The sequence below is a fragment of the Microcaecilia unicolor genome, chromosome 5, assembly GCF_901765095.1.
Source record: "Microcaecilia unicolor chromosome 5, aMicUni1.1, whole genome shotgun sequence".
NCBI lineage: Eukaryota > Metazoa > Chordata > Amphibia > Gymnophiona > Siphonopidae > Microcaecilia > Microcaecilia unicolor.
Genome location: NC_044035.1, coordinates 101,056,104 through 101,071,178, shown reverse-complemented (window position 1 = coordinate 101,071,178; position 15,075 = coordinate 101,056,104). Strand labels below are relative to the sequence as shown.

Genomic DNA, 15,075 nt, shown 5'->3' with positions numbered 1-15,075 from the left:
ATATTTGCCCTGACAAAAAAACAGGACACCAATAGGCATACTCCCTCCCCACCCCACCCCACCATGTCCCCTACCCTCCCCAACACACCACACCCCTTCCCCACCTCAACACCCTCTTTCACACCATCTCCCCACCCCCATACCACACATTCACATTGACCGCCCCAAAGAATATATTTCCCTCCCCCAAATCTTTTTCCAGCCTTCCTCCACCCACCTTTTTTTACAGCTCCCTCACCCCTCTATCCACATTCCACATCCCCTTCCCTCCTCTACCTTATCTTGCCCTGGCTGTCTGGTGGCCTCTTTGGGGCAGGAAAGAACCTCACTGCCAGCACAGCTTCAAAATGGCTGCCAACACTTCAAATGGTGACCTCGCAAAGCCAGACAAACAGCCAGGCAGGCTGGAAAAATGCACTCGGACGTCTCACAGTGTCCTCAAAAAGAGGACATGTCCGGGTAAAACCGGACATATGGTAATCCTAGTGAAGTGACCACAGATGACAGAGGTGTGAGAGGTTTTGCAGGAGCTCTGAGAGGCTGTCAGAGTGAACAGAGCTTAGTGATGAGGGACAGGTGTGAGAAATTTAAGAAAGTTGAATTCACTGATGTTTTCTGGTATTTCCTGAGGGAGGGGAATCTACCCTATAATATGTTTTCTCCTTGGTTGGTGGCATCAGGGCACCTGAGATACATAAATGGGGGGAGGGGGAAGCAATAGAGCTGGCTCCGGTGGGGGCATCTGTCAGGTGAGCCTCCGACTCCCCCCTCCTGAATCCAGGGAACACTGTGGAGGGGTGTTTCATGTGGGTTTAGATGTTGATGTTTCAGTGAGGCCTTTAATATGAAAAACCTAACAGCACTGCAGAAATTCAAATGGCCTCTGTATGCTAATGGCTGCACTCATCTTGATAAGACATCGCCATCTAGCTTGGCAACTGAGTGAACTTGATGAATTTATGGCAGATGGCTGGTAATGTAACTGCCTTAAGTGGTATACTGTTTATGTTTATGTTTATTTTTATTAAAAAGTTTGATATACTGCCTTACTTCAAGATATGTCAAAGTGGTTTACAATATTAAAATATAAGACAATAAATAAAAGGAAACAGAATTCCATTAAGATAGGTTAGGTCCACACGCACACATATGAGGAAGAACTAGTAATACAATATAGTATAGTCAGGGTAAACCAAGCAGATTGGGAGGGAAGTGGAGAAATAATAAATTTTTGACAGGCAACAATTGAATCTGTATAAGCTACTAGGATTGCTACTAAGCACTGGCAGGGATTCCAACGGATTTCTGAGAACAGTGAGATTTTAATTTCACTTTGAATTTAGTTAAAGTGGGTTCTGATCTGATATCTGGGAGCAAAGTATTCCAAAGACTAGGGGCCAGGAAAAAAAAAACAGAATTGCAGGTGGATTTGTAAAAAGCCTGCTTAGGAGAGGGTAGGACAAGACGATTAGAGTTAAGGGAATGGAGGGAACGCAATGGGGTGTATGGGACAACCAAAGCTAACATGTATAAGGGGCTACCCAACAGAGGGCTTTATATAAGGAGAAGGACTTTAAACTAGATGTAAAATGAAACAAGTAGCCAGTGAAGTTTCACCAAAAGGGGGGTAATGAGGTTGAAGCGTTTACCAATAAGGAGGAGACAACAGGCAGAATTTTGCAGAATTTGGAGTCGGTGTACTTAGAACTGGGGTAATCCAAAATAAACAGTATTACAATAATCTATCCGGGACATAGTGAATGCATGGATCAATGTATGCAGGGAAGCAAAATTGAGAAAATGCTTTATCAAATGAAGAATCCTTTTCATACAACTTTGAGGTATTTGCTTATCGAAGCAAAGTGCAGAATCAATAATGACCCCCAAGTAGCAAAAGGAATCAACGGGTGTGATAGTTATATTAAAGAGGGATAGTGGTGAAGTTGGTTTGTTTAGTGTCACAGGGGCCCTTTTACTAAGGTGTGTAGGCGCCTACATGCATCCGTGTGTCAAACTGGAACTACCACCCGGCTATCGCGTTCCCTGTGCCGTAATTCTATTTTTGACGCACGTCCAAAATGCGTGGCAGAAAATATTTTCTCTTTTCTACCATGTGGCGCTAACCATGAGGTAATCGGCAGTGTACACGCACTGATGATTACTGCCCGGTTAACGCTTGAGACCTTACTGCTAATTCAATGGGTGGCAGTAAGGCCAAAAATGGACATTCACTGGTTTTAATTTTGCCGCATGTTCATTTTCAGCCACAAAAAAGCCTTTTTTCCAGGCACGCTGAAAAATGGACATGTGTGCATCCAATACACGTGCGTACACCAGCGCAGGCCATTTTTTGGCACGCCTTAGTAAGAGGACCCCTCAGTAATCCAGCATGCGGTGGATTTGACAGGGTTAAGGACAAATTTATGGGATACTAACCAGTAAGAAAGGGACAAAAGTGCAATTTGTAGACAAGTGAATTTGAGAGAAAAAGGGGAGGTAGGAAAGATTAAGAGAATCCCATTAGTGTAAATAAAAAAAATGGATATTATGATCTTGTAAGAGGGTGGCTGATGAAAATATTAAATAACAATGGAGAAAGTACCAAACTCTGAGGCACACCACAATGTAGGGGTACCTCAGGGAAATGAGTCTCAGAAGAGAATATAGAAAACAGTCTGGACCAAAAAACAAAACGTCCAAAGCACAAAACTGTTGGATTATTTGTAGTAAATAATTAGCAGATTTTTATACACACAGCTTCAGCTTTAGAAATGTTAATTTCTTTTCTTCATCTCTCTCATACACCCCAGAATAATTCACTGCTGAGTCACTTTAAAGTTGAAGTAACAAAACATCTGTTTACTCACAGTTTGTAGTTAGATTATATTCAGACAGGCTTATATAAACATAATACTATACATTTGGATTATCAGCTCTTTCCATGTGCTTAGATGGTAATGGATGCTCACACCATAGATCCTCAGGCTAGGAGAGATCATGAGCTCCATGTGCTGTGCCTAATCACCACAGGAAGTTGCATGGGTGTGACCTCTCTAAGTAATTCACATCAGAGGTCACAGAGTAATCACAGAGAAAAAATTGGTGACAGGCAATGCATGTAAAATACAATACATTATTCCAACAAACCCCTTCTCATGCATAACTGTCATGCAATTATTTATTCATACAAAGTCCAAGCTTTATACGCAGATTCTCAAAATGTTCTCTGGGTAACGGTTTGGTCATGATGTCAGCTGTCATCTTACTGGTGTGACAATAGTGTAGACTGATGACCCCTTCTTTCGCCAGCTCTCGCACGTTGTGGTATTTCGTTGCGATGTGCTTGGTGCGTGACTGAACCTTGTCATTCTGTGACAGTCGGATGCAGCTCTGATTATCTTCCATTATCTGGATTGGTCTCTGTTCAGCTATTCCAAAATCCAGCAAAAGTTTTTCAATCCACATCAGTTCTCTGCATGCTTCTGATACAGCCACATATTCAGCTTCTGTAGAAGACAGACTCACAATACTTTGTTTATGACTGGCCCATGAAATTTGTACATTTCCATACATAAACACATATCCACTTGTGGATTTATAATCAGAATGATCCCCTGCCCAATCTGAATCACAGTAACATATTAGTTTTGGATTACTATTGGCTGAAATCTTTAATTTACAATCAATGGTACCTTTTAAATACCTTACCATCCTTTTAACTGCAATCCAATCTGATTTGGTAGGTGAGCTGACCCTTCTGCTCAAAATTCCTACTGCATTTGCTATATCAGCCCTGTATGTGGTAGTTAGATATAAAAGCTTACCTATGGCTGATCTATATTGGATGTTATCTGGTAAAGGTTCTCTTACTGTTTCATCCTTCAGAAAATCAGTGATCATGGGAGTGCTTACAACTTGGGCATCTTGCATACCTAAACTTTCAATAAGCTCATTTATTTTCTGCTTCTGGCTTAGAAGATAAGAACCATCATTTTGTTTCTCAATTTCTATACCAAGATAGTATGACACATTACCAAGTTCTTTTATCTCAACATTCAGGTTTAAATATTTTACAATGTCCTTGTACTCTTGCTCACTTTCACTTGCAATGAGCAGATCATCAACAAAAGCTAAAATGTATGCATATTGTCCATTTCTGCACCTAGTGTACAAGCATTTATCTGCTTCACCTTGCTTAAATCCTAAATTTGTCAATATTTCATGCAATTTGTCATTCCAACATTTTGCGCTTTGCTTTAATCCATAAAGACCTTTGTTTAATTTACACACTAGCTGTCTTTGTTTTGTATTTATGAAACCTGTTGGCTGTTCCATGTACAAGTCTTCAGTTATATCTCCATGAAGAAATGCTGTTTTCACATCAATGTGGTTGACTTGCATGCCTTTTGAGACTGCAATGCTCAGAAGTGTTCTAATTGTCGTGTGTTTCACTACAGGTGCAAACACTTCATCAAAATCTTCTCCATATTTTTGAAGATATCCCGTTGCGACTAATCTGGCTTTATACCTTTCCACTTTTCCTTGTGCATTCCTTTTTAACTTGAATACCCATTTGCATCCTATAGCTTTCTTGCCAGGAGGTAATTTTGTAAGAATCCAAGTATTATTTTTATGCAATGCATCAATTTCTTCTTGTGCAGCTTTACGCCATTCAGCAGCTTCTTCTGCTGGCATTTTCTCAATCTCATCCCATGTTAAGGGCTCTTGAGCTTCTGCTGACTTTGTTAGGTAAGACAGTCTTGGGGGTGGAACACCTTTGTTTTCCCTGGATGAGCGTCTGACAACAGGTTGGTCTGACCTTTCCGCATCCTCTAAATCTGAGAGTCCTTCTCCAATTGATTCCCCTTCTCCAACTGTACTGTCTCCTGCGATGATCCTTTCTGTGTCTGCTTCCTCTGCCTGTTCCTCGTTAGATACAGATGAGTTGCTTTCAGACATCTGCCTTGGTATGGCATTTATATACACTGGCATGTCTATTATGTTTCTAGTTTCATATTCTGGATGATAAGGCTCATCTGGGATAATCCAGCCTTTATCAACCCTTTTGTTTTCATCAAAATATGTAACATGTCTTATGCCAACAATGCCAGTTTTCAGATTCAAAATTCTATATCCTTTGTGTCCTGGAGCATAGCCAACTAAAATGCCCCTTTCTGTTGTGGAATCCAGCTTATGCCTTCTTTGCTTTGGTACATGAGCATATGCTGTACTTCCAAATGTTCTTATGTGTGACAGGTTTGGCTTCCTACCATGCCATGTCTCATGTGGTGTGCGCTCAGCGCCTTTAGTTGGCATTCTGTTTGTAGGTACACTGCTGTGAGAATGGCTTCCCCCCATAGTCTTTTAGGGAGATTGCTATCTGACAGCATACATCTGGTCATTTCCACAAGTGACCTAAATTTTCTCTCTGCAACAGAATTTTGCTCTGGTGTATAAGCTACTGTTGTGATATGCTGAATGCCTTCTTGTTCTAGAAATGTGCGCATGCTTTGTGAAGTGAACTCACCACCATTGTCGGTCTGAAGAACCTTTGGTTTTCTTTCAAATTTATTGCTCACCATGGCTACGTATTTCTTCAGCATGTCTGTGACTTGACTTTTTTCTTTCAGCAAATAGGCCACACAGTATCTAGAGAAATCATCCAAGAATATTAGCACAAATCTGTTATTTCCCAATGATGGGATATTAAACGGTCCACATAAGTCACTGTGTATTAAGTCCAGTACTTTATTACTCCTATTTCCTGTGTATGCAGGAAATGAGGGTCTCACACCTTTTTGAGTAACACAGTCTATGCATTTCTCCATTTTACCAGTATTTGCACTTATCTGAATGCCTGTGGCTAGTTGCCTACTGTAAAGATCCTGGATCACCTTAAAATCACGATGTCCCAGGCGGCGGTGCCAGATTTCCAGACTACATTTACCATCATTCTTCCTTACTTGCGCCAGATGTGAGGCTTCACCTGAAATGCTCAGTTTATAAATATCATTATGCATAAAAGCTTCAGCATACACTTCATCATTTTTAGAGATTGTGCACTTACTGTTTTCAAAATGAATCGCAAATCCCTTCTTATCTAATGTAGATACACTAAGCATATTGCAAACTACTTGGGGAATATACAAGACATCACTTACAGGAATTTCTTTAACTTCATTAGACACTTTGCATTTTAAGAATCCAATGCCTTTGCTTGGATCTGAGTAGTCCCTGCGTTGCAGTTTTAAGAATACCTTCTTCTGGACACATTTCCTGAAAGAAATCCTTACAATTGGTTAAATGGCATGTGCTCCCCGAATCCAAAATCCAAGTACTTTCATTTGAATTATTATTTACCATAGTCAAAGATTTTTCTACCATTAGAAAGCTCTTATGTTTATTATTGTCTTTCATACATTTCCTGGTTGGAGAATTCTTTTGTTCCATTGGCTTAGGTGAGCTAGAGGGAGTGTTTTGTGTTTCCTTACACCATTTAGATACATGTCCCTCCTTTCCACATGAGTAGCAAATCAGCTTGCCCTTGGGTGGAGTTTTCCCATAGCTCCGCCTTCCTCTATTCTTTGCCAAGAAATTTGTTTCATTTCTCTCTGACTTGCTTTGAGAACACATCTCCTCAGAATCATTAATTATGCATTCCTGCCTCAGTTTTGATGCTGCCTGTTCAAAAGATTGCCCTTCAATGGCTTCATTTACAGACCTAAAAACATCAAACTTCTTTGATAGTGAGGTAAAAAGAAATGCTCTTTTCAATGCATCACACATGGGAATTCCAGAAAGTTCTAGCTTTTGAAATGAAGACATAAGATGCATAATGTGATCATTACACTTACTTTTATCCCTTAATTTGGGCTCATTTAACTCTGCTAACCAAATTGGTTGCTGTTTTGCATATGTAGTTGCATACATAGTTCTCAGTTTATATAAAATTTCGTTTGCTGTATCTTTTGCCTCCACTAATATGGCTTGTTTCTCTGAGAGAGCTTCAAAAAACATGCACTTCACATAATAGTTTGCATTGTCCCATTCAGCCATATTTTCAGCTGTTCTGTTTTGGTCTAAGCATATATTTAATTTCTTTGCTTGAAGGAGACATCTGAATCTTAGTTCCCACTGCTGATAATTAAATTCAGTTAATTTAGGCACCTTGAGAGAGTAGAAAAATGGTGAATTTCCTCCCTCAGCCATTTCTTAGCCTTGCCTTCTGTTTGTTGTGTGGGGGGAGAGAGAGAGACAGACTGAATCTTTCTTTTAAAACTTAAGAGAAAAATGTGGCTTTTTTACTGCCTGGTAATATTTCTCTTCTTTTTCAATTCCTGGACCCTGGGCCCATAACCCTTTTGTTGGATTATTTGTAGTAAATAATTAGCAGATTTTTATACACACAGCTTCAGCTTTAGAAATGTTAATTTCTTTTCTTCATCTCTCTCATACACCCCAGAATAATTCACTGCTGAGTCACTTTAAAGTTGAAGTAACAAAACATCTGTTTACTCACAGTTTGTAGTTAGATTATATTCAGACAGGCTTATATAAACATAATACTATACATTTGGATTATCAGCTCTTTCCATGTGCTTAGATGGTAATGGATGCTCACACCATAGATCCTCAGGCTAGGAGAGATCATGAGCTCCATGTGCTGTGCCTAATCACCACAGGAAGTTGCATGGGTGTGACCTCTCTAAGTAATTCACATCAGAGGTCACAGAGTAATCACAGAGAAAAAATTGGTGACAGGCAATGCATGTAAAATACAATACATTATTCCAACAAAAACCTTGTTACAAACAGTATTTTCGAAAACAAAAGATAGACGTATTTCTTTTTTGAAAATTTACTTCTTTTCTATTCAGATTCTGGACATTTTTTGCAAAACGTCTAAAGTCAGACGTAGACGTCATATCGAAAAAGCCCCTCCACATACTCAATATTTATTATTTGGGATGGAAGGGGCAAAACTGTGTTGAGTGTTCTTTTATTTGTTCATTATGTTGATCAAATGTAATGAGATTTTGAGTTAATAGAGTTTCAGTCCTTTTTTGCCATATTTTGATTTTGTTGTTACTGGATAGAAAGGGATCTGTACAAATGCCTACATTAAACTTGATTGAAATTTGATATAAGTATAAATTTAAAATTGTTTAAAGATCTCATATGATGAATTCAAAGCATTGTTTTCTTTCTTTATAGTCAATACCTCAGGAATATATAGGAGCCCCTTTACTAACCTGTGGTAAGCACTAACTCGTGCTTTCCGCAGTTTAAAATGCAGTGCCACAGGGCATTCTCAGGCATCCCGCAGTAGTTTTGGAATCAGCATGTGCTACCTATGCACTAAAACTAAAATGTATTTTTTAGAGTTGGGGGCATGTTTGGGGGAGGAGAGTGGACACAGCTATCCTAATTGATTAGCGCACGGGCATTGCTGCATGCTAACTGATAAGTTCAGGATTAGCGCATGAGCCCTTACCACCTACAAGATAGGGACACACTAATGGGGATATTTGTGTGTGGCCATTAGAAAAATCTGCCTTTTACCTGCAGCACTAAAGGTGGCCTCAGTGCCATTGCTGCAATTTTGTCTTAAAATATTGCAGGTACCATTGACAGGCCATTATGTAGCATCTTCTCAGTGTCATTATAACTCAGATTCATGTAATTCACATTGAATGCTTCGCTGTACTTGTCATATTTGTCAATTTGTAAAGAAAGTAAATTGATAAAATTTGGGTATTACAGGCACAAACTCATGCTTTTCTTGATGGTCAACATTTTGTATGCAATCCTAGATTCTTAAAATGCTGTTCTAGTAAGAGAGGACATATGCTTGAACTTTTCCCACAAATAAATCAGATTTCAAGAGACTTACTCTGAATCTATTGCACAGAAGTTATTTAACAGGAATATATGAAATGATTAATTTGCTTTTAAATGATATTCGGTAGCAGGTTAGTTTTGTTATCTAATTGTCCTAGAATATGAGCCCTATTTTTCATAGCACATGGAAACTGAGGTTGAGATGTGTGTTGGGAGAAAAGAACTTGAACCCGATAAGACATGAAGGCAAATAGATGCAGTAGGTTTGATCAACAAACACGCGAAAGGAAACCAAGTACATGAAGGACCCGATATTCAGCCAGTTGTACTCAGTGTTTTTGCTGACCGCTGTTGGTGTTATGCATGGAAGTTCGTTGCTGGGCTATGTCTGGGTTATGGCATCAAATTTCAAGGTTTTTGGAGTTGGCTAAACAGTAGCCAGTTAAATGCAATATTCAGCACTTAACCAGCTATGGGGCACTGAATAAAGATAGGACTGACTTTTCTATGGTGACCTTGTCCGGTTAAGTCCTGAATATCAGCACCTAACCAGCCTAATCTGCCCCTAGAACATCCTCAAAAATAGCTGGTTTTCCTTTAGGTGCTAATTGGTTATTTTCAGTGGCATAAACTGGTTAAGGTATGACCACTTACACCAGCGCTATAGTTGTTTGGAAAATTAGAAACTGACATGTTGGAAGAGTTATTGAGATAAATAGCATTTATATATTAATACATATGAAAATAGATAACAATGGACAATACTTATAAGTTAGTTGGACACTATAATTAAGAAAGGTTGGGGGGATGTTGCTAATTTTGAATTTTTGTAATGAATAAATGGAGGGTTTGTTTGTTTTTTTCACTGATGATTGGAAAGATTTCCAATCTGAGAGCTGGTAGCCACAGTTGACAAAATGTTATACTGAAGTCTTTTTCTCTATTTTTTAACTTTTGGTATATTGAAGAAAAAAATAAAATTTCTTGATAGTAATAATCGGTGGTATACCCTCAACATACTTGAATCTCAAGGATATTATTGTTGGTTAACTAGATGTTAGCACATACATACATAAATGAATTCTATCATTTATGTGTGTGCCTGTGCACTCTGCCAAACTCTACCCATATGCACATCCACTACCAAAGAACATAAAATCATGGTGCATACTGTTCTGATGGTCAGAATTCTATATGAGGTCATCTATGTACAAATGTGGCTTCTTACACACATGAGTGATTAGAATACTCCTATTTATGTGCCTTCTGCTACCTAAAACTTGGCAGCTGCTTTTAGAGTTTACCCTCTATGGATAGCACTTAGGTGCTTTGCTGGTAAGTACCCTCTGAATCACTGGTAGAGAATGAGATTCCAGGTCTAAACAATGCTGGCATTTGTGCTTGCCTTGGAGCAGATGCAAAACCAATGTAGAAATTTCATAACTGTATGTGTTATCCCCACTGTGAATGGGAAGTATGCATTTTTTTCCTAGACCATGTTGCCATGAAATCTCTGTACTTCAGCTACCAACACATATCAGCTTTCTTTATATGTGTGTAAAATTTACACTTGTAAAAGCTGCTAGTTCCACATATAGATGCTTCTAAAATGACCTCCTATAGCTATATTAAAAATGCACAAATAAAGAAAAGTTCATTTTCATTCTATTCAGATATGTATGTTAACAATCATTGCACATAAGTTTGCTCTACCTGTTGAGGTGAAGTAAGAGGACTAACACACCAAGCTGGCACACTAACCCCATTGCCACCATCATCCTGCAGCACAGTCTCTAAAATCTCAATTACTTATTTTCCCTTGATCCCCTCTACCCCACAAAGTCTAAATACCTTTCTCCTCAAAGGCTCCATCCATAATTCCTAGGTCCCCTAGTTCCACCCTTTCAGGGCACCAGAGAAACTTATATCCCACTCAACACTCCCTTGTCAGACGGAGAGGGTAGACTTACTTCCTGATGACTCCTGACACAACTTCTAAATGGTACTGCGTGGTGGTGATAGCACGTCTGAATGCTAGAGAGTATACATAGGTAGAGAATGCTGACATATAGCCTATTAAATTTAAATGGTTACCTGGGTAACTTGTCAAATAACATATTTTAGTGAATTGGCCTATGAGGTGTTATGCATGGTTCACCTACAGTGAGTTATTATCAAACCCCCGAGTCTTCATAATTAAACTTAACCATAACATGGGATGCAAAATTTAAACATTGCTGCTTTCCTAGAATTATAGGAAACCAGGAGCTGTGCAGAAGTGGGACAGCAGTACCTAACCAGATAGACAAGTGTATATTTATTTTATTATTCATTTTATTTATTTAAATATGTATTACTTACACCATCTCTCTATTTCTCCCCCCTCTGCCCTTCTCTCGCCAGCAACATTTCTCCTTTTCTCTGCTATGGCCTCTATCTTTTATCTGATCCAGGTCAGTAGGAAGGAGAAGAGAGTGATGGCATTTCAAGCTACCATCTATTTCTGCATTTGGGGTCATCCTCCTGCTTTTAACTGCATTGTACTATTTTGTTTTATATAATTCCCAGGCTGCTGTCACTCATTTCTCCTTCTACCAACACAAATTGGAGTGATAAGGGTGGAAGAAGGATGAATGAGGGGTCGGGGAGGAAGAGAAGATTGGTTCAAGGAGAAGCTGATGTGGAGTCAGCAAGAGTGAAAATGACCTAAAGGCAGAATTGGAGATATTAACTGGGGGTTGAGATGAGACTCAATGTGGGAAATGAGAAAGGATCTACGCTGTAAGTGTGACAGAGAGAAAGAGAGAGGGAGATGGAGGAAGCTAGCACCAATGGTGAGTGTACATTTTAGAAAGCACCAAGGATGATGGCTGAAAGGGCACCAGAGACCATGGTTGGGAGAGAAAGCAGACTGGAGATAAAGGAAGAGGTTAGTGTGAAAGGAAACCAGACAAAAGTGGAGTATTGGCACCTTTTTTCCCCAATATAAAACCTCTCTCAACCCTCAATTCTTTCTTCATGGCTTGTGGTCTAGAATTTTCTCTCATTCTTCCCCTTTCCTTTCTCTTTCCAGATCTTATGGCCTCCTTCACTCTCCATTTGATTCCCTCTCCATCCTGAATATCCCTCCCTCCCCTCGTATCCCTGATCTTGCCTCCTCATCCATGATCATTCCTCACTCTTTCTCGCTCTCCTTCTTCTCACCATACATGATCCTTTCTTTAATTTTATTTAATATGTACATAGCACAATTACCAACATTTCATCTGTTCAAAGCAGCTTAAATAACAATCATACAATTTACAAAACAAACATAAAAACTCAATTAATTAATAGCTACATCCTAAATGGAGCTCAAAGATCACAGCTAGTGGTATGTCTATCTAATGGAAACAGACAAATTTTAAGGAACTTGCATTTTTTTTTTTAAATAATCTGGTTCCATTCTTATATTCATGAGCAACTTATTCCTCTGTTTAAAACCCATCACTGAGAACATTCTGTTCTATGATCTTGCTCCTTTTCATCTCCTTGATTGTTGGTATTACAAACAAAAATATATCCCTGTCATCCACTCGCTATGATTCTCCTACACTCTCCCTCTCTTCCCATATCCTTGATCATCTCTCCTCTCCATCCCCAAGATACTAAAAGGGGAAGTTATAAAGATGCGGTATAAGGAGAGCTTTTACTACACCTTGGTTTACCATCAGAGTCACACCAATCTGCAGTATCTCAGTACCACAGTTTCTTGATTCCTGTGGTAAATGAATAATGCTGCTTGTTGGCCACCTAGCAAGTAGCATTATTCCATGGGCCACTGAACCCAGACCACATCTTAAAGGAGCCCTGATGCTGGCCCCCACTTCCATGATCAGCACCCACAACTCCCTGATCACATCCCACTCTCCTCGATCCCATCCCCACCCCTCAATCAGAATCCCTACCCCAGGGGCTCCACTGGCCTAGTGGGTACCTGGGCAGGAGTGATCCCCAGTTGCTTCTGCCCTTGCTAGCTCCATCTCCCAAAATGGTGCCCCTAGCAGGGGGGGGGGGGTGTAGGTGCTGATCAGGGGGTGAGGGAACAGTACCGTGGTCTCTTTAAGATACAGCCCATGAGCATTGTGCCATATTTTGAGGCCTGATGTTCATCACAAGTCACATTATTCAATTTACATGGGAATGAGCTGCTTTACATGAAGAAGCACATTTTGCATTTCATTACTATATAACCTGCAATGACTTAGGGCTCCTTTTACAAAGCCACCTTAGCAATTCTGGTGCAGCAACTGCGACGAAGCCCATTCAATTCCTATGGGCTTCATCATATTTGCTGCACGGGAATCGCTAGCATGACTTTGACAAAGGAGTGTTTAGTTATCACTGTTTTGGGGTAATTTAATTTGCATTAGTGTCCTTTAATACACATTAAGGGGAAAATAATGCAACTTAATGGCCCTTTCCTCCTACATACCTTTCCTCTTTCTGTCACAATTGTAAAGATACACAAGAGAAGTTGCAAACTATTTTATATGTATAATGAACAATAAAAATGTACATTATTTTGTATGCAGAATGATTGAGACTTATGAAAATGTTTAGTTACCACTGAACCAGAATATTTGTGAGAATTTTCTAGATCTTGCTACAGAAACCACCGCTGTGCTGCTACAGGAAATTGGAGACAGTGTGTGTAATTTATGCTTCAATAATAATATGAAAAACAAAGCAGAGCTAGCATTTGTTAATGGCCACTGGAATGCTGACATAGTTTAGTACAATACAAAGACTATGGGGTCCTTTTACTAAGGTGCACTGAAAATGGCCTATGCTAGTGTAGACGCATGTTTTGGATGCGCGCAGATCCATTTTTCAGCGCACCTGTAAATAATGCCTTTTTTTTTATTTTGGCCGAAAATGGAGGTGTGGCAAAATGAAAATTGGCATGTGTCCATTTTGAGTCTGAGACCTTACTACCACCCATTGACTCAGCAGTAAGGTTATATATGTTAACCAGGCGGTAATGGTCTACGCATGTAGAATGCCTTTTACCGCCCGGTTAGCTCCGCGCGCCAGAAAATACAAATTATTTTCCTGTCCATGTAGTGGACGCATGTAAAAAATGAAATTACCACCTGGGCCATGTGGTAGCTGGATGATAATTCAAAATTGATGCGTGTTGGGCATGTGTAGGCACCTACACGGCTTAGTAAAAGGGCCCCTCAGTTTATAAAGTTTCTGGGCATTACTGACCTTTGTTTCTTCACATTCACGCAATCACGACACTACTTTTTTCAGGGTGTTAACAAAGCCGTGTTAGAATCATTTGAAAAAGTCTGTAGTTCAAAGAAAATTTTTATATTGTATTCACAATGAATATTTCTATGAAGAACATTTTTTCTGTTTATTTTTACAGTTAGATAGTGTCACATCATTAATCCAGGCTGCCAAAAACTTGATGAATACTGTGGTGCAAACAGTGAAGATGTCCTACATTTCCTCGACGAAGGTTATCAGAATTCACAGCTCTACTCTCCCCCGGCAACCCATTGTGATGTGGAGAATGAAGGCTCCAGAAAAGAAGCCTCTGATTAAAAGAGAAAAGCCAGAAGATGTCTCTGGGGCTGTCAGAAAGGGCTCAGCAAATAAGATCCACTCCGTAAAAGTCACAAGTGAATTCGAAGGCAGAGAAGTCTACTCAAATGTAGCTAATTTGCATCTGCAAGGAGATGTTACCATGTGAAAGTTTTGCTAATGTCACGGTATAATGTATTATCACTTCTTGCACTACAATCCAAATATCCAATTTTGAAATTTTAGCCTGCAGTACTCATGTTCACATATAATATTTCACAATTACTTATCCAACAAGAAATAATACGTTATTTTTCACTGATTTCCAATAATCTGGGTTTGTCACTATTTTTTATTGCTAACAGCACATTGAGACAAATATACTAAAGAGTTTCTCTTTTTTTTTTCTATTAGGAAAAATGCTTAGAATAGCCTATCCTGTGCACTGTTTGGTTTTCTGTTGAACCTATACAGTTGTGAACTACTGTCTTACAAAATCTGCATCTGTAATCATGCTGGTAAATTTGTCATCTCACAAAAAAGAAACTCAACTATGGTTTTGCTGAAAAATTGAGATCCTTTCTTTTGAAAATCCCACATTAATCCGTGTCATAGGGATTCTGTACTCTGTTTGCTTTGCAGATAATAAATATGCAGCTA

At 39.3% G+C, this 15,075-nt stretch overlaps 1 protein-coding gene across 1 annotated transcript in view; it reads left to right on the top strand.

Moving 5' to 3' along the window:
* CTNNA3 (catenin alpha 3) overlaps window positions 1–14,584 on the top strand; it is a 1,864,538-nt gene extending 1,849,954 nt beyond the window's left edge. Inside the window, 1 exon segment of the mRNA XM_030204967.1 lies at window positions 14,258–14,584. Within this exon segment, the coding sequence (XP_030060827.1) occupies window positions 14,258–14,584 (327 nt within the window).
* Window positions 14,585–15,075: the final 491 nt, after the last annotated feature.